Genomic DNA, 23224 nt, shown 5'->3' with positions numbered 1-23224 from the left:
TCCTTGGCAGGTGTTTCATTAATTGGTGGATCTGCCAATAATAGCAAGTAATAGTCTTAATGTTAGCATCCTTATATATCTCTTACCAATAAAGCATTCTGTGTTCATCTTCTTACAGCAGCATTCTAAAATGAAAGCACCAGGATCCAGGAACAGAAATAAGATAGATATTCTGAAGAAATCTTTACAGGACAAAATACTTATTTATGAAGACTCAGTGAAAGATGAAAATTTGAATAAGGTAAATGCAAACTTTTTCTGTACTGAGGTCAAACCTTGATCTTTCGTAATTAAAAAAAGACAGTTTTCTATCAATGTGAATAAGAACCATATAAAAAAAGGCATAAGATGTAGTGGCATGATGCATCTCTCTAGTTTTGTCCGAATTTATCAGGATGATGTATTTCAAGCTTAATAGTTTTTGCTATGATTTAAATTTTGTGCCTTAGTTATATAACTGATTTCATGTCTTGCGCTTTTGTCTTCTGGTGATTCTGGGGCTTGGCGTATGCATGATTGCAAGACTCCCCTAGATCCTCTGGTTTTCTTAGTAAGGCCCAAAACTTGGGAGGTGATTCACTGCATACTTCAGTTGAGCAAGATTTAGTTCTTGGACCTCTCTTAACGCTACTGAAAACCCAGAAATGGGTTCTTAGATCCAAAGGCTTTTTGGGTAGGGGCTGAGTTTATTTGTATAGGGCTTATTGAAAGGACCCTTGATTCTGGTGGGTATCATTTAAAAGGCTCACAGTCCCAGTCTAGAGTTAATCCTTAAGGAATGAGTGGGGCCAGGTGTTTTTGAGGCTTTTTCCTTCTCTGCCAGCAGATGTTCCATGAGGTCTTGTGTGTGTTCTTTAACAGTTCTCTCCTCTCTTTCCCACTTGTAAAATGTGGGTAATACCACTTCTGTATATCAGAGGAACATTACAGTGATAACTGTGTTAGATATAGGTGGTGCACAGCTATAAGAACTATGCAGAACAAGCAGGAATCATTGGTAGTTAAAATTGGTAGATAAAAAATAATTTCAAATTGTTTTTCAATTTGATTTGAATTTCAAGTTGTTTCAAATGATTGCAATATCAATTTTACTACCAATTTGGAAAAAATCTGTTTTTTACACCTCTTTCCTGTGCTTTTTATACTTGCATCCTAAGGAGTGAAAAACACTGGTTCAGCATGTTCATTGAGAAATAATGTCTTTTATATGAGAGCAACACATTGTCAGTATTGGTTGCAGATGATAAAGGCAATCTTTGAAAGTGAGAGCAGGTGCATGTCAATAATGCAGCAAGTGGGCAAGTGTGTTCTGGCATTCTTTAATAATTTTGTAACTCTCGTCCAAGAATACTTTAATCATTTAATGGAGGCATTTAAACTTTTGACTTCAATACCCAATGCCCTGACCCCCAAAATTTAGATATTTTTTTTTTTTATACTGTTACTTGAAAGTACAACGGAGTATGGGCTAAGCTCTTACGTTACAAGAAGTACTGAATACTTGTTTGGTATGAATATTTTTGTAAGAATCTTGTTTTAAAATTGGAAAGGTAGCTTTTCGAAGCCTCATTGTTTCAGTTTTATATGCGCCATCTGGCTTACCTGTTGTTCTAATTGTATGGCTGCACATTAGTTATAAAAAGCTAAATGCTTTGGGCTTTTCCCAATAAAGAAGCTAAACTATTGTTAAAGAAAATCGTCAGTTCACACATTGTTAGGACAGAGAAGTGTAAGCAACAAACCTTACCTTGATCACAGAATTGGAGTTTATTTCTTTTGGCTGTTGCAATCTGTTACCTCCTTCCTCATTTAGAATCTTACACTTCTAAATTTTGCGTTAACATGAACACTTTTGTCATCTCACTCAAAATTAACCATCTGAAGTTGTGCAGCCAATTCGAGGCAGGATGGAGCTGTATTTCTCCTGCCTTCACTGCTGCAAACTTCAGGTGGTGTCGAGGGTTCTGTCTCACTACAGATGGCTGTAAAACGGTTTGCAGCTAATGCCTATGAAAAGAGCAGCGGGGTGCGTTTTGGAATACCGTAAAGCAGGCAGGACAGAGAAGAACAACTAACAGCTCAGAGACAGGAGGCAGTGAGCTGGGAGGCCACGGCAAGAAGTTTGAAGCCTGGTCTTGGAGCACCTGAGGGTATCATTGACCTCACTATGAAAATCTTCAGAAGCAGACTGTATCTGCTTCTTTTGCATTTCAAGGCAGTTTTGAACTGTAGTGTGTGAGAAAGTAGGTGTTCCTTTGTGAAATAGCAGTTACCTATCTCAAAAGAAGAACAGTGGTGAAAATACTGACATTCATTAGCCTATTTTGCCTGATGGGCTTAAAAATAGTACTGGCATGAGAAATGCCTTTCAGATTGCAGATAATCAATTACATTTTCAGACTTTTCTCTTTATTTGCAATATTTAGCACTGTGACAACACTTGTTAGCAGTTAGTCTGAACTAAATATGGAATTCAGAAGTCAATGCTTTCAAGCAATCATAGTGCATTTACATAGGGTTAGCAATTTTTCATGTAGTTTGGATGCTTCAGGTGGAATCGGCAGCAAATGTTCCGACTTATGGGAGTGGATTCATCATAACCAAAGTGGTGTGATGCTCTAATATGTCAAATAGTACAACGTCAAGCAGTATTTTACAGTCCTTTTTTTGGTATGACAAAAGGCTTCAAAAATGGCCAGAGGATATTAGTTTATAAATAGTTTATAATTTATTTTATAATCAATACTTGTTCCAGCTTCTACTGAAATCACCTTCTGTGTCACACTGAAGTCAGGTCTACTTGCAAGCTTGGTTTTGACAAACATATTCCTATTTGCAGAGCTGTGATTTCAGAGCTGATAAAAAGGCAGAAAGAAACTTAGGTGGCTGGGGATAGATAGAAGTACCAGTTGAGCAATACTACGTTGTGTTTGGCTCGTATAATGTTGAATACATGCTGAATGATAAAGCTGAACATCATTCCCATGGAATCATAGAATAGTTTGGGTTGCAAGGGACGTTTAGTCCAACCCCTTCATGCTGCAATGAGCAGGGACATCTTCAACTAGACCAGGTTGCTCAGAGCCCCAGCCAACCTGACCTTGATGAGGGCATCTACCACCTCTGGGCAGCCTGTTCCAGTGTTTCACCACCCTCATTGTAAAAAAATTCTTCCTTATATCTAGTCTAAATCAATCCTCTTTTAGTTTAAAGTCATTACCCTTTGTCCTGTCACCACATGCCCTGCTAAAAACTTTGTTCCCATCTTTCTTGTAAGCCCCCTTTTAGTACTGAAGGGCCACAATAAGGTTTCCCTGGAGCCTTCTCTTCTCCAGGCTGAACAACCCCAGTTATTTCAGCCTGTCTTCATAAGAGAGGTGCTCTATCCCTCATATTTGGGCATGCTTAGTGTCTGGCTTCATACTTAGTGATATGTAAATAGTATCTTGTTTTGCAGTTTGGACCATAAATCTTACGATTCATGGAATACACTGAACATACCATATAAACCCCCTGTTATTTGAAGTGGATGACAAAAGTATAAGTGTTTCTGTCACTGATGGCATCTCTTTTGCCTTTGAATTCAGCTGTAATTAAAATATACATTCCTATGTCTCCTTAGAAGTGAACTTGAGTTGTCAAACTGCATTTCCATCCTTATTCATTATTCATTTTAATGGGTTCAAACTTACACTAAAGGTGATCACTCATTTATTCATTCATCTATTCATTATTCATTCATCCCCAGATTTCATGTATGTATAATTCATTTAAAATCCTTGCGTCTGAAACTGAGCCTCCTGTGAAGAAAGAGCAAACTTTAAATTCAGTTGTGTGCACACACCTGTCAAAACATTTCTGTGTAATTTTTTTTATCTGCATTTTTAAAGGTTTATAGCGCATCCTGTTCCTAAACCACCAAGGCAGTCTTCACATATTGCTTATTAATTTTGTGTCATATAAAACAAATCATAGCTCAAGCATATATTTTCCCCTTTTTTGAGGTACTGTAAACATGTGTGTATTCTGGCAGGCAGCGTCTTAGGCATGTAAATAAAAGCTGGAAGAAAAGAGGGACCACCTCCTCAGTGTGTGTATTTTGTCGTAACTCATTAAAGCTAGTAGTGGTGTAGTAATTTCTATTAGTTAAGAAGCTGCCCTAATACATTGAATAGGGAGCATCACATTGACTCTAAAGCATTAGTCCTTTTGAAAATGGACCTGTTTACTTCCACACAGGTAGATCTGCTTGCCTTTTTTTCCCCATTCCTTGAATAGGTGTTATTGTAATGAAAATCATAATATAAATCATTTAGTCTCTCGCAACAAAAACATTAGTTGTTCTCATCCATCTTCGTTTTCCTGCTTTTAGGCAAACTCAAAACAAGATTGCTGAAGTTTTGAAAGGTCACTTGTGGCATTAGCTCTCCAGCCTGATTCATTTCTAACATGAATTGCCCCTTAAAGTGATGTCTGCTTTAGCGATGCATCTCCCTGAACACCTTGCTAGAGAGCAGTTGCTGTTAGTGAAGTATTAAGTGGTTGGCTAAATCGGATATAAATTCCTTGCCTGCCTTTATAGGCTATTTCTTCTGGTAGTTGTTAAACTGTCTGTTTCACTGTTAAGGACTTGCTTCCATTCCATCCTTTCTTTAAGAATCACCAAAGAGTGAAGCAAGTTTCACCACCGAAAAGAAGGGTAAGGGCAAGTCAATGGAAACTTCACAACTGAGATCTTAAAAAATTGGACAGTTGGACCATATGGCTCTGAAAATTGCTAATTGTTTTTAAGAACGTTGTCTTGTGTCACAGTGATCAGTAGTATAACAATTCATTCAATGTGCCTTTCAAAACAAAAACTTCAATCTTATTTGAGAAATTTGAGTCTTGTGCACAGGCTTTTGAAGAAAGATATTTATTTTTTTTTTAAATACTTATTATTTTTGTTCTAAATATTTTCCTTGGCACTGAGGTGTGGAATAGTCTTGCTTCTAGGCCTTTATCTTATGTAACTAGCTCATAAGAATATCTTGAAATAACACTGTAGATTTTGAAAATCAATTTGCTTTGACAAGATAAATAAACCAAACAAACCAGTCCCCTAAGCCCCCCTGATTTAGGGTGGGATTGGCTGTCTTGTGCAATTTGCATCGAAGTCATGACTTGTAGAATATTCTGCAAAAGTTTTTATTTTTAATTTCTGATCGGTGCTGCTAGAGTTTATTGTACACCTTTGAATGCCTGAGAACTGCTGGACTGTGAGCTTAAACAGATGCTAAATAAAGTTACTTGCTTTTCAGTAGAAAGCATTCTACAGAAAACAAAAGGCCTCAAATTCACTTTAATAGGTTTCTTGTCTGCACTGCAAAAACATAGAAGATAGATATAAAAAGTTATTATTGTTATTATTACGGATTTTTTTTCCAACTGAAACATAGAAACAAGCAATGGATATTTCTGTATCTATCCTAAGGTAAATGTCATCTACTTTTTTTAAACAAGTACTTGAAGGCAGCTCAGTTCTTTTTCCATAAGCTCCCAATTTTGGCCATCTCTTTTGCTTTTCACTGGAGATCTCTGCCTCCTGCGTTCAGAAATAGCAGCTTAGTTTTTCTCATTTTGGTTACCGTATTCCAGTATGATCTCTGAGTTGAATTCTCCTCCTATCTCAAATATCCCATATGTTTATTTGTGCCCCATATGCTTACTTATTATTTAGTATCCCACATCTACATTATTCAAGATGGATTTGTTAGAAATCTAACAGTAAGTTTGAAGACAATGTCTGTCTTTTAAGGTGGAGTTTTGTTAAAAATATCAAGAAAATGAATCTTGCCTCCACTTTGTGTCTCTAGGATAACTTCTTAGGCTTGTGTTGTAATGGGCTAAATTCATGTTAGTGGGAAAAATTTCCTGAAGGTGACCTTCCATCTTTTGCATTCAAAGACATTCCAGATGATGTAATGGGGACTTTGGAGAATATCACATGAGCCTGAGTGAGAATATCACAAGCATATGTGGTTCCAAATCACATTAAATTTAGCTGTATCTGCTGGATAATAGAATTTGGATGATACACAATCGCTCTTAGCAGGTCCCTTATCAATAAAATTTCCAGAGAAAATTCATGGGCATCGTGTTACATGTTTGTCATCTTAGGGATCTAAAAACTTGGTGTAAGTCTCCTTAAGTGCTCCTTTAAAGCTAATCATAATCAAAGCTAAAGCAGTTGATACCAACACCAAGCAGTGGAGTTGGAGCTCTCATGGCTACATGTGCACTTTTTTGTGTCTTCTCTCTCTTACAATCCAGCTTTTGGGCCTGTGTGGGTAATACAGGGAGAGAGAGGCAAACCACACTGATAATTATTTACTGTCTTTGAGGATTCAGCTCCCCAAATGTTAGATAGTCAGTGTAGCCATCAACGTCTAACCTAGACATCCACACTTACATGTCAGTGGAAACAAATTTTTCAGGATACAAAACACACCGAGAAGTACCTTTTCCTTTTCTTTTCCTATAAAGGGAACTTAAAATGACAAGCTCAGAAGGAAGCATTTAAAGGGGGTAATTGCAGCTGGTTCCTATCCACATTGGCTTGCAGAAAAAATGGTCACAGTGCAGTATCCCAGGCTGTGAATGTCATTGGTGGAGCATGGAGAGCTCGTCAGTCCCGTTGTGTGGGATCCTATGTTTGCATATGTCACACTTGCCTTTCACCCTTGGGTAGCTTCTGCGGATGTCCCAGCAGATGTGTGGCAGCAACACAGTTACTGAGTTAAATCATTGTGATTTAATCCTGCTTGATGACCATTCGATACAGTTTTAATCTTGTTTGAGATCCATTACCAGTAGACTCTTGATTTAATCTTTTTTTTTTTTATAAGAGGATTTTTGGTTATTTGCTTAAAGAATAGTAGATCCAATTTTGTTGGTCGATATTAACTGACACTTGCCAATTTGAAACTGGGTACAGTCTTTCTATAAATTTTGTGGTTTTGCTAAACAGAAGGATGTATTTTATTGCCATTTAACCAATCATATAGGTAAGTGTAGATCTATTTATAAGTTTTACTGTTATTATATTAAAAATTATGGATCCTCTATTTTAGATTAGTATTTGATATCAGTTATGACAGTATTTAATATTAAAGTTATGACTACCCTAAAACAAAGTCTGATCTCTTTGAAATGTCTGACCTTACTGTAATATGTTTTTAATCACTTAAACACAGTAAAAGCTTGGAATTTAATGTTAAAAGCACTTTTTAAAACAATGTATTACACCGTAATATAACCATATTGATTACTTTGCTGTGTTAATCCTACTTGTTAATTACAAAGTAGTAAAATGATGAGCATCCGTGTAAGGTTTTCTGTTAATCTTATCTTTTGTGGTTTTGGTATTTTTTAGGTTCAGTTTGAGTTGCTGCTTGAGCGAGAGTGTCAACTGCGTGATCTGGAAAATAAACTTGGAGAGTATATTGCTGCTTTAGCCTTTCAAAAGACTGTTAAAAAATCCAAAATGTTGGAGCTGTATACTGCTGTCATAAGTGTGCAAGCTTTGCTCTTTGAACAACTGAGCACGTCAAAAACCCTGTCAAAATTGGAATGTATTCAGATTTTAGAAGCACATAATCCTGTAAGTAATGAAGTTGTGAAAAGGAAGAATTCCTGTTAGGAGACAGCAACTATTGCAGTAGCTTATTTGACTTTGATTGAGCTGGGCTGGTTTGCAGCTTCTGGTAGCCCAGCCTTTAATTTCTGTGATTATGTGGACTTTAATGCACTCAGTAAAAGAAATAAAGAGAAGGAAAATGTTACAGCCAGGAAAGATTATGTATTATTATTATTTATTTTTGTTATAGTAGTGTCCAGAGATCTACATTCAGAAAGAGCAGTATTTTGGTGGCTAATTAATATTAAAGATTTATTGACTGCAAGAAAGACAATTGGGAGGTGGTTGTGAGTCATGACTGGGGTAGTGTGCAAATTGTCATGACTGTGTTGCAAAATTCATCATGTTACAGTGCTACCCATATGGCAAAATCCATAAGCACATGATATGCTTCAATCATCAAGTTTTTAAGGGTCTGTCTTCCTCCTAGCACACTCATACACTTTAAATAGCAGAGACTTTGGAAAGGTCTCTTCCCTTCATCGTATTCATTACATCCTTGGGATGTGCCAGTTTTCTAATCCTTTTTTAATACCTCAGTGCTCTGTATGCAAAAGGATTCTTTTTATTTTTTTATTATTTTTTTTTTTTTACATCTGCTATTTGCAGCCATCCAAGTGAGGCTTGGGAGAGCACTGGAGCAGAACAAACAAAATGGGTTTTTAAGAGCAAAACCTTTTTGCTAGAGGGCATCATTAGACAGCTATTGCTGTGAAAACTCCTGGATAAATTTTAATGCTGTCATCTCCACACAGTTTCTCTTAGAATGGCAGTTAGAATGCTTATATGCTTCCAGTTTTCTTAAATTTGTATCAAATCTGTAGGAAATATTGAAAGTTGCATGTAGACAGAGTATTAAAAAGTAATTGTTATTATATAATTATAATAAAAATAATCTGAAATTACTGTCTTTTATGCAACAAGTGTATGGGGTCTCTGCAAAGAGTTTGCTTCTAGCTTCTCTGTCCTTGAACAGATGGAAGAAAAGGGATTGAAGGAGAGGCAGAAGAGAGATCTAGAGCACCCTAACACTGGATTCTTCATCCAATGTGCAGGAACTGAATAGAGCGCTATTTTGGGGGCAAAAAAAATTATTTTAGGTGTTCTTCAAAGTGCCTGTTAGGCTTGGTTTACAGGGACTGTTTCGTGGTGATCACACCTCTCTCTCTCTTCCTGTGTGTTTGTCCAACTCCTTTGTCCCTCTGGCTAGCAAATTTTAACATTTGTTACTTCGAAACAAATACATCAGATTACATGGGATTCTCTAATAGTGAGGACATCAGTTTTACTAATCAGTAAAACAAACACGTCTGGCTATATGTGAATTTGCTTCATCCCCTTAAAGATAATGAGTTAATACTTGTTTTTGACATTTGGAGAGTGGATCAAGCCTCAATGTCAAATCTTCCTGACCGGGGAGCAGACACTTAGAGACGCCGTGCTCCAATAAATCTGTAGTCTGAATACAGTTGATGAGGCAGAGGAATAGATTAAAATTCATCATTTTCTCCAAGGTGGAGGTTAGGAAGCATAAGGCACTGAGATATTAAGCAATTTAAAGCTTGAGGTCAGACAACAATGATATTGGAAAACTGGAAATGAACCCTTCCTTCTGATGTTTAGTTTAACGCTGTGACCAAAGAGAGATCTTTGGCATGAGGGATCCAGTCAACTTAAGACTTTGGGTTTTAACCCTTGACTTTTAAACATTGTATTTTAACCCTAATTTTATCACACTAAATATTGTCTTTTAACTTCAAACTTCTTTAATACGCCTTGTTGATTCAGTATAACTAAAACTAAAACTAGTCAGTCTGGGTTTCTCAAGCTGTTTCAGTGGCTTTATTCAGCTTATAGATGAATTTTAGTGGTGCCATTCTTTTGTTTAGATCTCAGCGATGCTGGTAGTGTGCTTTCTAGATGTCCTCTACAGTGGAAAGTTTCAGAGAGCATCAACCTTTAACACAATAAAAATATCTTGAACACAATGAAATATCTTTAACACAATGAAAATGAAAGACTCATATCTTTCAGCATTGTTCTGATATTCATAGCATGCAAGTCATGTTTACTGAAGCCATGCAATGAATTGGAAAGTGTAATGATTGCAAGTGGTCGGGTAGAATGAGAAATGAATAAACTAATATCAGAAATTCTGATACCATCTTTTTTCTTCACTCCAATTGTAATTTGTTCTTCCAAGTTAAATTATGTCTTTTTATCATTACGTGTTTTCGACCTCTAGGAGATTGAAGAACTTGACAGGAAGCTGGAGTATGAGATGTTGCATAAGGAGTCAGCTCAGAGGCAGCAGCATCTAACGAGCAGGCAGAGGTGGACCCCAGATGGATTTGGACTTTTGAGTGAAGCTGTGGAAACAAATGCAGACAGACAGGTGACAGTTCTGCTAAGACAGGCCATGAGTAAATGTGGGCAATTTATAAATCTGCACCAGCAAAGGTAAGTTCTTTGATCTTTGGTTTTACTAGGTTACTGCATAGACCATAAGATATCAGAGAGAAACAGTAGGCTGAATGCTCTGCTGTGTTGAGGAGGAACTATACATCTATGTTTGAACAGTGCATTTTTGTGATGTGGCCCAGAGCGTAACTGAGGAGTCTTGAATTGAGGAAATACTGAAATAAGAAACATGAAATAATAATAGTTTAGTTACATATAGATTGTAATATACTGCATGGCAATCACTGTTTCTTGAGGGGAACAGTGGAAAAATAACAGTACTCCTTAGCTGTAAGGAGGAAAAGAATTTTAGTCCTGTTCCTTCGTCTCCCAAGAAGATAGGTAAGGACTTCAGTGGAACCTGATCTGCTGGGGTCACAGGAAGTACCTAAGCCAATTTAAATTGAATTTCCATTTCCACTGTCACACTGTAGACTGAATTCCCTGTCATGCAATCATTTTTGGTGGGATATGTAAACTCTTTATCAGAAACAGGCTCATTTCACTTTTCCCTGGCCAGTTTTTAAGTAAAGATATTGGTGACAAAAAAAAAAAAAAGCGCCTCTTGGGAGGTATATAGAAGTATCAAGTGTCTCTCTTGTTTTGAAGGTTGCCTAGCAAAAATGGATGATAATTTGCAAAATTCATTAGGGTTACAGGAGTTATAAATTACATTTCCATGTGTGTTGCACAATATTAAAAGCCTACCACATTTCAAGGCTCATGCAAGATGAGGGTTCTTTCCATTACAAAAAGGGTTTTCCATGAAACAATTGATATATTTACAATGGCTTTGATAGGCCTTGAGTGGAATTGCTGCACTCTTAAGTCTGAATTCCGAAAGGGCTGGAGTTCTCAATGTAGATTAAGGACTCTTCTATTGCAGAAGTAGAGAGTCACTAGAAGAGCAGATGGGTTACTGGCCTGTGGATGCAACTGTAGAGATGTATCGGTGAAGGCTTCAAAGAAACTGCAACTAGTCTTTACTATTTATCTGAAAAATTAATGGAAGAAACAAGTTTTGTGCTTTTGCCAAACAACACGAGGGTGGCTCTATGATTTGGTCCAGAAACACAAAAAATCACCAGTAGTGAGGAAGTTAACTGTTTACTACTATATTCCAGTCACAAAAAGATCCACAATTTGCCATGAAGTGTGGTGATGAAATTCAAAAAGGAGGATGGGGACAGGTTGAATCACTTTGCTTTGGAGTGATTCTAGATTTGAATTGTGTGCAAGAGCGTAATCTTAGTTTCTGCTCTGGTGTTTGCTTGGTGGTTCAGGGGAAAAGGGAGGAGAAAATGGCTTATTTTAGAAGTTACACTGCTCACTCAGCTTTGCTGACAGAAAGATACACTTCCTGAATGGACAACTTTCAGATATTGTTCCTATAATACAGTCATTGCGCCTGAGAAGATTTCAATGTTAATTCTGTCTTTCACTTCAGTCTGAGAGATGAGCAATGGAATTGCGTGGTGCTTGAAGATCTCCTGGAAAATATAGAAATGGATGCATTTTTGGCACTTTATAGTCAGGTAAGCATGAAATTGAACAAAGCTTCCAGGTTTAAATTACAGCTATATCTGTGGAAATCAGCTTTTCTTCTTTTTTAGGAACGATTAAAGCTGCATTTGGAGTGACTATCTGCTAATAGTTGCTACTAGTTGTGGCGTTTGCAGCCTGTGTTATCATTCACTTTAGTTAATTCTGACCTACTTTCAGCCTTTTGAATTTTACTGAGTTAAACTTCTCTTGGTTCACTTACAAATGCTTTCCAGGGTTTGTCCTGTTGCATTTGATTCTGTGGAGAGCTAAATTGCCTGAGTTTTTCGTTTACAGACAGATGTACAGGCTGATTTTTCATGTAATGAGACAAGGGTTTTGTTTAGGTTTTAATCAGCACTAGGAATTATTTGTGTTTATTCTGTTACAAAACTAAAAGACAGAAGGACTGCTAGTTCAATTTTCTAGTTATCATTACTCACGTGGTTTTCTAAAAGAGCATCACCTCTTCAGGTAATTTGCTGCTATCAGTCCCACAAAAAGCATTAAAAATGAATCGCTGCTGTCCCCAAGTTTTATCTGCAGGCCTTGGTCGAGATATGTAGCCAGTGTCAGAAAGAGACTTGGTGTTGCAGCTTTTTGCATCCAGGTATCTTGCCTCTCAGAGACAAGTGGGGTCACAATCCCCTGTATCGTAAATTGGGAGCTTCAGAGGTCAGCAAGCAAAGGAAGGGACCACTTAGACTAAGGGTCTCTCAGCTTTTCCTGTGCTTTAGCTTATTTCTGTTCAGTTTTCTGAACTCTTTTTCCTCTCCTGAATTAGATGTCTGTTTGAGGTCAGCTGCTCTTGTGAAGAACTGGAGTGAGAGTCCCGTATATTATATCTGTGCTGGGAGATTCACCTGGAAGGCAGCACATGTTTTCAGATCCTTGCTCTGATTTGGGTAAAGAGTTTGCATCACGATCTCCTGAAGCTCCCAGAAGCGTGATAAACGCTTCAGTCTCTGCCTCTCGTGGGGACACTCGGGCTCCATTCAGAGCGAAGTCTTTCCATGAGCCTTTTTGGAAGAAACTTACATCTGAATATCTGACGACCTGGTGGATAAGGTGTTGTCCTTGAATGGAAGATCTCACTTTCTGCTAATGAATTAAATCAGGCAGAGTGGGAATTCCAACCTCACCTCAACGCTTTCCAAGAGCATCCTATACTTTGGGCATAATAATATAAACACCAAAACACGATTCTGGTGTGTCTTGCCGAGTGTAACATTTGAAGGTATTTGCTTAGGAGGTCGTGACCAGCATTATCCAGCCTTCCAGTTTTAAATCCAAGCTATGTGTTCCCTTAGAGTTTGAGATTTCTTTAGTATTATTATTATCCTCTTTGATTTCCTCCCCTGCCTCTTGTTGCAACTGTTTTGTTTTTTTTTAAAACCAGCTTGCTACCCTGTTGGCCTTGACAGTTTGGGGTATTGTAAGGGGATGTGGCTGTCAGGAGCTGCTGAATTCTCTTCCAGCCTTCAGTTCCTTCTCACTGTTTTGTGCCCCCATGGCCTGCTGCACACAGAGCTCCTAGTCATTTATTTGGACTTCACAGAAGTAGCATCCTGCTGACATTGATAAAAATTTCTGCTGCAGGCCTTTGTAGGGTGCTTACGTTGTAAATAATCACTTGATGGTGAGTTTTAACCTGGTTATTTCCTTGTAACTTTAGACATTATATGTATTCATTTATGCTTCTTTAAAATAACTTGCATAATGCTGATGAGGGAGTTACCCACTATTTTCAGTTATTTGTTCAGTTGTAGAATGGTGATGCGGGCAGTAACAGCTATATAACGCTTTTCAGAGGCAGTATTAAATTTGGGGCTTTATTTGCCATTTATAGTTGCAGTTTGTCTAATAGCTCAAGATTTCAGAACACTTTTCTAGGAGAAAGGATGATCTTTTTTACTGTTCAACATTCCTTTTTTTTTTTTTTTGTAAAACAGGTAAGGAGATAAAAGGCTCGTGTGAATATTTTGCTGAAACATACAGTGCTTCAGATACATGTTGAATGTGATAAATATAAAATGAGTCTTGGATAAAATAAACTCCGTTCAACATTAGTGGAAAACAAACAGTAGAACAGATACAAAAATTGAAAATGCTTTGAAAGGTCCTTTGGGCTTTGCTGATCTCTTGCTGTACTGCTGTAGTTTAAGTCATTGGATGTGGTGTACCGTAGTCTTGCGAATTCTTTTTATACTTTTGGGTTATTTTTTTTCCTAGTTCATTATATATTTATCTGACAAAATATGTTGCATCTAGAAATGCTGGCCATTATAAAGGCTTTAAACAGCACAGACCAACTCCTCCAGATTAGCACTACTGAGACCATTATCATAGTTTCATTTCAATGCTTTTAAATCTGCTATTGCCCTCCAATCTTGGACTAATTGAAAAGACCTTGTACAGTGTTTATTTAGCAATTTCAAAAGCTGGCAAAAACAGTCACTGCTAAGTGGGAACTCTTAAAATATAGCACGAAAACTGCATTAATCTCATACAGTGGTTCTTAGCTTGCCATACTCCTGGGCATAGAAGGGAAGAAGATGCGTGTAACAACCAGCTTCTCAGAAGAAGAGTTTTTATCTTCCAAAGGATATTGTGAAATGTTTTTGTGATGCTCTTAAGTTCGGTTGCCTCTGACAGAGTCTTAGAATCTATCACCCTCATGAAGGCCTGAATTCAAGATGTGTGGCGTGTTAAGATGTACACTGAAGCAGCTGTGTAGGACTTGGTGGGAGCAAAGAGAGACAGACCTGGCGACTGAATGCTGCTGCTGCTGGCTGCACCCTATCCCAAGAGAGCTCAGCTCTTTTCTTATCATTTTAGTTCAAAGAGAGTGCTCTTTTTCTTTTGGAAGTGTTAGTCATATTTATCGTTCGACCTCACAGGACTAACCAGGAATACAGTTGTTTTGCATGTTATTGTGGCTCATTTTGGTCCTAGAAAGTTTCATAATTAAATACTGATGCTCCTTGTTCTGTATTCCCCAAGATGATACCACTTGTCTGGGAGGGAAGCTGGATATTGCTTTTCTACAGTGTATGTAAAGCATGTTCCTTAAGTTGATGACAATTTAATTGTCTTTCTGTGATGGTTGTTAAGTTTCTTTGGCACAGATACATTGTGAAAGAGCTTCTGAACAGCATTTCATGTATTCTGCAAGTTGAGAGGTTAAAATCATTGTTTTGCAGATTACAAATGCATGCAAATAGAATACGTCATAATTTTCACAGTGCCCAATCCTCTTAGCACCCTAAGCAGGTGAATGATGACTTTTGATAATTATAGATTTTGACATCTTGAAGACGGAGATTTAAGAGCATCAGTCACCTCACTGCACTTGAAAAAGTGGATGCACTGTTAGTGTTTACTTGGGGACTGTGCTTTATGTTTTGTTCATAAGATTCCCTGAAGAAATAATTAATTTGTGTAAATATGCATTAGATATACCACTGGGGTTTTTGTGTTTATATTTATTCATATAAAGTGTAGCCCAGAGATATTCTGGGACATACTTTATTGCAATTCCATATAACCTATACATATTTACCCTGCAGACGTACAAAACGCAATTTCTGTTCTCAGCAAGTATAATGGTATAATAATTCCAACTATAATTCCAAACCTGACTACTCTTAATTCAACTGTAAAGAAGTATGTGCTTAGTAGAAGAGTAATTTATTAAGGCTCACAGTGTAACATGTTCCTACTTCTGGATGTGCTTATCCTGTGAGCTGATATGGGAACTGATTTTTTAAAGTCTTTCCCCCCCTGTTTTCTTACAATTTACAGAACATGTTACATTGACAAGTATTAGGAAACTGTAGCTATTATGGCTCTGTGTCTTCACTCATTCTTTTCCTTAAAGAAAGATTTTCCTCTTTAGACTAGTTTTCAGAACAGTGGATGCTGCCCACTCTGGAAAACCAGATTTTGGGTTTGCTTTCCTACATCTCCTGTTTCAGCTGACATCCTTATCGAGGAAGATCTAGTTCAATAAGAGACTTGCTTGAATGATATTGAGTTCAGGATCATAAGCCTGTGAAGATACTTTTAAATAACCTTATAGCTATAGCCCCAGGAACACTGGTTGCATTTTAGAGACTGTCATGTGGAAGCAGCACAGTAAACTGGAAACACAGCATGGATTGGGTTCATTGATTCATTAGTTGTTTAAGTAAACATTGCTCAGGCCGAATACTTCAAAGTAATTCTGCTGTTTGTAAACTGCAGTTCATTCCTATGTTTATTTTGACCAAATTCAGAGAACCGTTTAGATGTGGTGTTGGGGGATATGGTGTAGGGGAGTACTTTAGAGTAGGGTGGATGGCTGGACTCGATGATCCCGAGGGTCTCTTCCAGCCTAGATAATTCTGTGATTCTGTGAACACAGATGAGGTTATTGGTGGCGCAAGTATCATTTATATCCATTAGGTGTTATGAAAAAAGTGAATTCCTAATCTTTGTGGTACCGTACCGTATAATATACCTGAAGAATCAAATTCAGCCCACCCTGGAGGGCTTCTGCTTTAACTAGTGTGACCATTCCTGTGTTTGCATGCACATTCGCTTCTCCTTCTCTCTTCTGCAGGCTGGTCAGGGTAGCTGTGAACATCTGGCAGCGCTGCTCACTGCTGGTGCCTGTTCACACATCAGCACTCCCTTTGCATTGCAGATGTCAGAGGCACCTGCCCGATGGCCACCTCTGCCGCTTTTGGTGCTGTTGACAGCATTGTGGTACCTTGTAGGATTACTTAATCGTGAATTCTGCTGTTAGAAAAGCATCAAGGGTTGCCTCTCAGTCCAAATCATACTTGGTGCAGAAAGATAAGGTTCAGAGTGGAGAAAAGAACATTTTAGAGGAAACTATTACAGAGGAAAGCAGTACTGAAGTCATGATGTTTCAATCATCCGTGTATAAATTACTGAGTTAAAGGTCCGGAGACTATTTAGCCAAAAAGGGCAGAATCGATCACAGAGATGTGTCATTCTTATTCTCACTTAATGTTGTTCTTTTGTAAATTTCTAGACAAGTTTTTAAAGAGCAAGAGTACAACACAGTCTGTATAGAAATAGAGAAATTCAACTTAGGTATCTGTATTAAGATTTAAGCTTTTATTTACATCCCTTTCCAGAGAAGAATAAAATAATTTCTTTCCCTAAGTAGCCCCAACAGACATATCTTTTACCTAACTTTGGTGTCTGTTTAGGGTAAAAAATATTGGACTTCTTAGATACTAATTATCAGTCTTTGGATTTTGTGTTGTTCATTCTGGTACCTTGGTGGTTTCCACGGAAAACCTATAACAACACTGAAGAGCCCAAGAAACTTTGGGAAGTGAGTAGTTTTCCTTCCTTTTGGAATAGAGTTCTCTGCTTGGAGAGGGGTTATGGGAAAGGGAGGTTATTGATGTCATGATTTCAGTTGGGATAGAGTTAACTTTTTTACTAGCAGCTGGTATAGTGCTGTTTTGGATTTGGGATGAGAAATAGAGCTGACAGCCATCCAAATGTGTGTGGCCATCCGAATTTGGGTTAGGGCTGCTTTGGGGGTGATTGCTTTGTTTCTTTTAACATGGATTTAGCAGAAAGAATTGTCCTTTACAGAGCATCCTTATAGTGAAATGGTTTCTTTCAAAGAAGATTCACTTAATACAGGGATCTCCTAGGTGCATTGCATTCACTCCCTGAAAATTCATCGTGAAAAAAGAGGCAGAGTTCAGGTATTTGCTGTGACATTTTGAATCTACTGTGGACAAAGAAATTGGCTGTCTTCCTGTGTGGTGGGACCTTGTGGTTTTTTTATGTGACGTGGGCTTTGTAGTTATCTCCCCCGTCAATGGTTTTTGGAGGATCTACTGAGCAGCTCAGCTGCCACGAGTTATCTCAAACGTTTTGCACATCTTGCCTAACTTCAGCTACCTGAGATACAAGTATGGTTTTAACAGACTACAACAGCTTTTTTTTCTGGCGTCCTTTGAGGCATGTAACTTGCTTTAATTTGCTCTACTCTTTTCTTTCCATGTAGTTCTCAATATATTGTAGACTTTTCATATTTGATACGCATGAGAAATCCACTGGAACAGCCCTGGGGACATGTTTTGACAACAGAGCAGAAAATAAGAACAGAATTTTGGTGTTTGGAGGGGGGGCAGGAAATGGGGCTGGTTGATTGTCTAGGGAACAACTAAATTTGAACTTAGTCTATTTGAACACCATGTGAATATGCTTTACCACTGACCTTTAGGCCAAAACAGAGGGGGCATTTGGAAAGAAAATAAAACACCGAAACAAAAGCAGATGTTTCCTTCACCCCTTAACAAATGTTACAAGCTGTTCTCTGAGCTCATCACAGAATCTGGTGTTAAGAGAGGTTCAGTGATGAAGTGCTCAACCATGGCAACATGTAAATGTTGTCATTAGGTTTCAGAGGCTACTTTTTTCCCCCAAATTTTACAGACCAAGGAATGCCATATCGCTTCATTGATATCTTGAAAAGATTTCTTTATAATAGTACAGTCTGTAAATTAACTCAACTTTTCATGCTGGAATATAAAGCACATACACTAAGATCAACTGGTTGGTTAATGTTTACATTGCCTGTATCTAGAATGAAATGTACAACTAATATATATGGGCCATTGTGGACAGAAACAGTGAACATGGGACTGTGTTGGCACTAGATGATCTTTAAGGTCCCTTCCAACCCAAACCGTTGTAGGATTCTGTGTCCACTTGAAACCAAAACTGTCGCTACTAACATGATTTTCAAAAATATCTTTTGTTTCTATAATGAACAATTCTTTAATGATAGTAATTAAAATTCACTATCACTTTTTTTTTTTTATTTTCAGTGCTAAATTTATCTGTCATCTTCTCGTTAATTCTCTAGGAGCTCCGTCTGGCAGGTTATTTAGCTAAACTCATGAGGGTACCAATGGGGATGTTGCATAGGATCCTGAATTTGTTGCTGCCCTCCAGCTCACAAAGTGAGGTTCTTTCTGTCCTCAATTCCATCAGTAAATATTCAGATGGTGTTGCTGAAAGTGACAGTAATGCAGATGAGTCTGGCAGCTGTAAGAAAAGGTAGGTGTGGTGGTTTTGTGGTAAAACACTGCAAGAAAAGGTTATTGCTTTAAATGTATATGTATTTGCTGGACAAGCAGATTGACAGCGATAGAAAAATCACAGGTGAATAAGTTTCCTTTTGAAATAAGTTTGTGGAGTAAAAATACTTAGAAGCTGCTACCTTATTTTGTGAAGTATTTTTACTATAATAAATTGATTGATAGTTAATAATTAAATGGTTATTTTATAAATGTATACATCTCGTTCTGATAATTTTCTGCTGACTTTAATTGGATTTTATTAAAATATTTTCCTTCCAGCTTAATAATATTCATAGCACAACAGATTTCAGATGTCTGTAGCTCCTAAAGATATAAAGGAGATCCTCATTTCTAATAATGGAAGTTTCAACCTTGCAGATGCCTGTCCCTTGGTAGTTCATTCCTAAAGTACCAAGTGGGACTTTTTTTCCCTTTACTCTCAGAGATGGATAATCTCCCAGAGCGTTCATTCCACTGTTTATGAGAGATGCTCATGGACCCTTTCTCCAAACTCCCTGCCATGACATGGGAAGGAGAGAAAAGCAGATGCTGTGTCAGATACGAGTTGTCAAGGAACAGAAAAGTGTCCTTGGGACAATGCCCTGAGATGTGATTTACGTGATTTGTGGCAGGGCAGGAAAAATCCTTGAATGCTATTATTGTTTGTATTCATGGTATTGCTGTCGTGGGTTTGGTAGCTAAAATCAGAAAGGGGAGGAAAGTGTGTATATTTGGGAACCTTCTGCTGGGAATCTTTTTCTTTCCTGCTCCTTCAGGAAGAACCAGGAGTTGTGGCAAACACTGGAGGACAAAGTAAGGCAAGATCTCATAAACAGAAGTTTGGAAAAGTTCCCTTCTCTAAACAAGAGAAAAGACAGGTAAGGAGAAAACAGGAAGAAATATATATATGGGGTTTTTTTATGTTTCATTTCATCTCCAAAGGTTCCTCTGTTAGAAATCAGAAAATGAGTTCATAACTATGCATTTTCTGACACTTCTGCTGTTTGGTGCTTGTGTTTTGCTGTAATGTATTTGCACATAATAAGCAGTAATAGTATGCCTAAAAAGATTTTTTTTCCATACATATCCACAAAATTCACACATTTTTCCTATAAATTGCCCATCTTCCGTATGGGTATTTATTTTAAGATTCCTTTCCTTATGCAATTTAGTATCTCATAAAATTATATGTAAATTATCAGGGACTGGAATGCAAATTGCAGTTCTGTCTATTGAAATATGAATTTCTTTAGCTTCCGAAGTCACCACTTCTAGGTCAGGATATGACATAGAAAGTTATACTTTTTTTGCCCAAGTATTCATTTTCCAATTCAATTTTTTTCATTAATGTAGCTTGGTAAAGAAGAAGCAACTTGCCCTCTTGGAAGAAGCCTCATTCCTTCATCTTGGATGTTTGCCTACACGTCCTCCTATGGAACAGTCTGACCCTCCTGTTCCCTTGAACATTGCAGCTGCAGAAGCCATAGAGCTATTAGACACAGGGGAGAAGGTGGTGGTGTTCCGTGAGCTGAGTCATCCAATACTTTCTTTGCATAATTCTCCCAGGAAAAAGAAAAAGAACTTTCTGAATTCCAAAAAGGCTGCTCATGCAAATATGGACTCGTGAGGGCGACTTCCATTCCAAAGTATCAATTAGGGAAGAGGAAGTTATTTAAAATTCAGCAAAATAATGAGAAAGAATGAAGTGTGCAGTTTAAATAACACGTACATTGTTTTAATCTCATTTGTCTGACATTGTAAATAGCTGTAATTTTAGAACGCCGCAGTTAGCAACGTGCATTGTGCATTTTTTAATTCTTGTCAGCGTATGATGCAGTAGATGAAATATGGATGTTTTATGACGCACTTTCTGGCAGGCAGGACTGTTCTTTCAGTACATTTTCATCATTTTTGCACTGATTTTACTGTAGCTGTATTTTCATTATTTATAGGAAGGCTATTTATTATATAAAGTAAGTACTGATTTACTATTCTTGTATTTATGTATTCTTGTAATAAGCTACGGTATAGCAGATGGCATGAAGAGATGAAGTGGATGACCCACAAGTCCTCTGTTCTCTGATTTTCTGTTATTCTAGCTAATTTACTGTTTAATATTGTGTTCCTTATAGGCTTTGAGGGTTGCTTCTGCAGTCTGTGTTCTACAATGATAGCTCATAGTCCAGATATTCAGCATATACACACGAACTAAGCCTTACAGCCTGGAGTCACTTCAGCTTTTCGCTATTCTTTCTAAAATTACTTCAGTTGAACTATGAATGTGGCTGCAGTTGAAAAGTGTACTAAATATTTGCAACTTAATGCAATCTTTTTCTTGGGGAACCAATGTTCACACTTGCTCAGCAGAAAAGGGAAAATTGTAAATGGGCATGTAATACCTTCAAAAGCTTTTTTGATTGCAATACTGCCACTTGCCACAATTTTAGGTGTGTATTTTTGAAGTTCTTATTCCCAGATTTCTCTAAATTGATGAGAATGTAATTTTATATTTCAAAAAGAGTTCATTTCTAAACCTTTCTAGTTGACAGAAAACAGCCTGTTAAGTATGAACTCTAAAAACAGGAACAGGAAAAGGCTAATTAAAGAAACACAGATATTTATTAATATTTCATGATATTCAAGCCTGTTTTGAAATTTTTTTGAACTGCATTTAAATGTTATGCTCTAAGGGTACTGTGATCATATATTTTGCAATTTTTCACGCATGGAGTTTGTGGTTCTTTTTATTACTAGGGTGCCAATTTCATTATAAAAATAAAAATGTTACAATGTACATGTGTCTGCAGTAGGCATCTCTTCTAAGTGGAAAAAAACATATTTTTTCCCCACTTCTCTTGACAAGTTTAAGTATTCATCCCACAGTAAACAACAATTAGTGTTTCATATCTAATGCTATTAGCATTAGAAAATGTATTCAGTAATTAGCCTGATAATCCTAATTATTTTTTGATTGCATTCTCCAGACTTTTCATAGAAGTTGTTGCTCTCAAAGAAAGAGGAGCCCGTCAGGGTGGTGGGATTTCAGAGTCACTGTGTTTTCATGCCTCTGGTCTATCATCCCCCAGGTGTGGGTAGGTGAAGGTCTGTCCTGCCTTGGAGGTAGGTTGTGTTGTATCAGAGGAGACTCAGGTGTTTCAGAAAGGGGTTTGTCCCAGTGCAAGAAAAGCCAACAGGAAAAGCTGAGCTGTGCTGGGGTCTGCAAGGAGCGCTTGGGAACTGAAGTACCCTCTCTTGAATACGAGTCTCTTCCAAAATTTCTTCACAAGCCCAGAGTGTTATAATATAAAAGGGAAATGACAGTACTAATCACAGGTAAGACATTGGGGCCAATAGCTTTAATCAGTTACAATAATACAAAGCAACATCTGAATGTTGGTTGCAATATCAATTTATTAGCCTTAACAGATAATCTGTATTTCTAATAATACAAAGCTGATTGGTAACTCTCTTGCAGCTCATCTCAAATTTGAAGCAGCTCAGTGATTGTAAGTATGCTAGCAGGGAAAGTCATGCCCTTCTATGAATCAGTTTCATATCATGCAATACATATCCAAAAGAAACGTCTAGATCTTAACATCTCTTGTGCCTTATGAAAGAAAATCTGAATGTTGGTTGCAATATCAATTTATTATCCTTAACAGATAATCTGTATTTCTAATAACACAGAGCTGATTGGTAGCTCTCTTGCAGCTCATCACAAATTTGAAGCAGCTCAGTAGGGAAAGTCATGCCCTGCGATGAATCAGTTTCCATATCGTGCAATACATATCCAAAAGAAATGTCTAGATCTTAACATCTCTTGTGTCATATGAAAGAATGACAAGCCATTCAAATTAAGCACAATTAGCTTCATAGTCATCAATAAAATAAGTTATATAAGGCCAGATTCTTCAGGATATTGAACATGATCCACATGGGGCAAGTTGTTCTTCAATCTCACATAATTAACATCAGAAAGGGACACCTTATAGTCTGGCTGAATCTCCTATTTTAAACAGATGTAGCCAAATTAAAAGGATAAAAGTATCTGGTAAGGGTGCTAATATCAGGCTTATTGTAGAATTGAGACTTCAAAGAAACACCTCACTTGTTTAGCAGCTCTTCCTGTTGGTTTCTACGTGGGTGAAAAATGCCTTTAACTGAAATGAAGAACCCTCTAATTAATCCCATAATTAATTGTGTTCCCCGGAAAGTTCATTAATTCTCGTCTTGTCCCTGACTGTTGACAATGTACTTGCATCTCAGCTGCGGGTGTTGTCTCCCCTCAACCTGAAGCCATTGACCAAGGAGCCAAAATGCTCAAAGAACAGACAAAAGTAACTGTCCTTGGGCAGTGATGCTTTAATCCGCCCAGGGAAAACTGACTTACTGACAATGGTACCGTTTATTGAAGGAACTATTC

General features: G+C 37.5%; 1 protein-coding gene across 4 annotated transcripts in view; it reads left to right on the top strand.

The window, feature by feature from the left end:
* The window catches only part of EVC2 (Ellis van Creveld syndrome 2), a 74735-nt gene extending 53151 nt beyond the window's left edge, over positions 1-21584 (top strand). For 3 of the 4 annotated variants that reach the window (XM_014936075.1, XM_014936072.1, XM_014936073.1), the window contains 7 exons: positions 119-241; positions 7415-7642; positions 9924-10138; positions 11586-11673; positions 18585-18778; positions 19578-19679; positions 20155-21584. In XM_014936075.1, the coding sequence (XP_014791561.1) occupies positions 119-241; positions 7415-7642; positions 9924-10138; positions 11586-11673; positions 18585-18778; positions 19578-19679; positions 20155-20428 (1224 nt within the window). In that variant the 3' untranslated portion in view covers positions 20429-21584. The remainder of the gene's footprint in view (positions 1-118; positions 242-7414; positions 7643-9923; positions 10139-11585; positions 11674-18584; positions 18779-19577; positions 19680-20154) is intronic. The other variant, XM_014936074.1, reaches the window with a different exon arrangement.
* The last annotated feature ends 1640 nt before the right edge of the window (positions 21585-23224 follow it).

This window comes from Calidris pugnax, unplaced genomic scaffold, assembly GCF_001431845.1.
Source record: "Calidris pugnax isolate Ruff unplaced genomic scaffold, ASM143184v1 scaffold14, whole genome shotgun sequence".
Lineage (NCBI taxonomy): Eukaryota > Metazoa > Chordata > Aves > Charadriiformes > Scolopacidae > Calidris > Calidris pugnax.
This window is presented reverse-complemented; position numbering and strand designations above follow the sequence as displayed.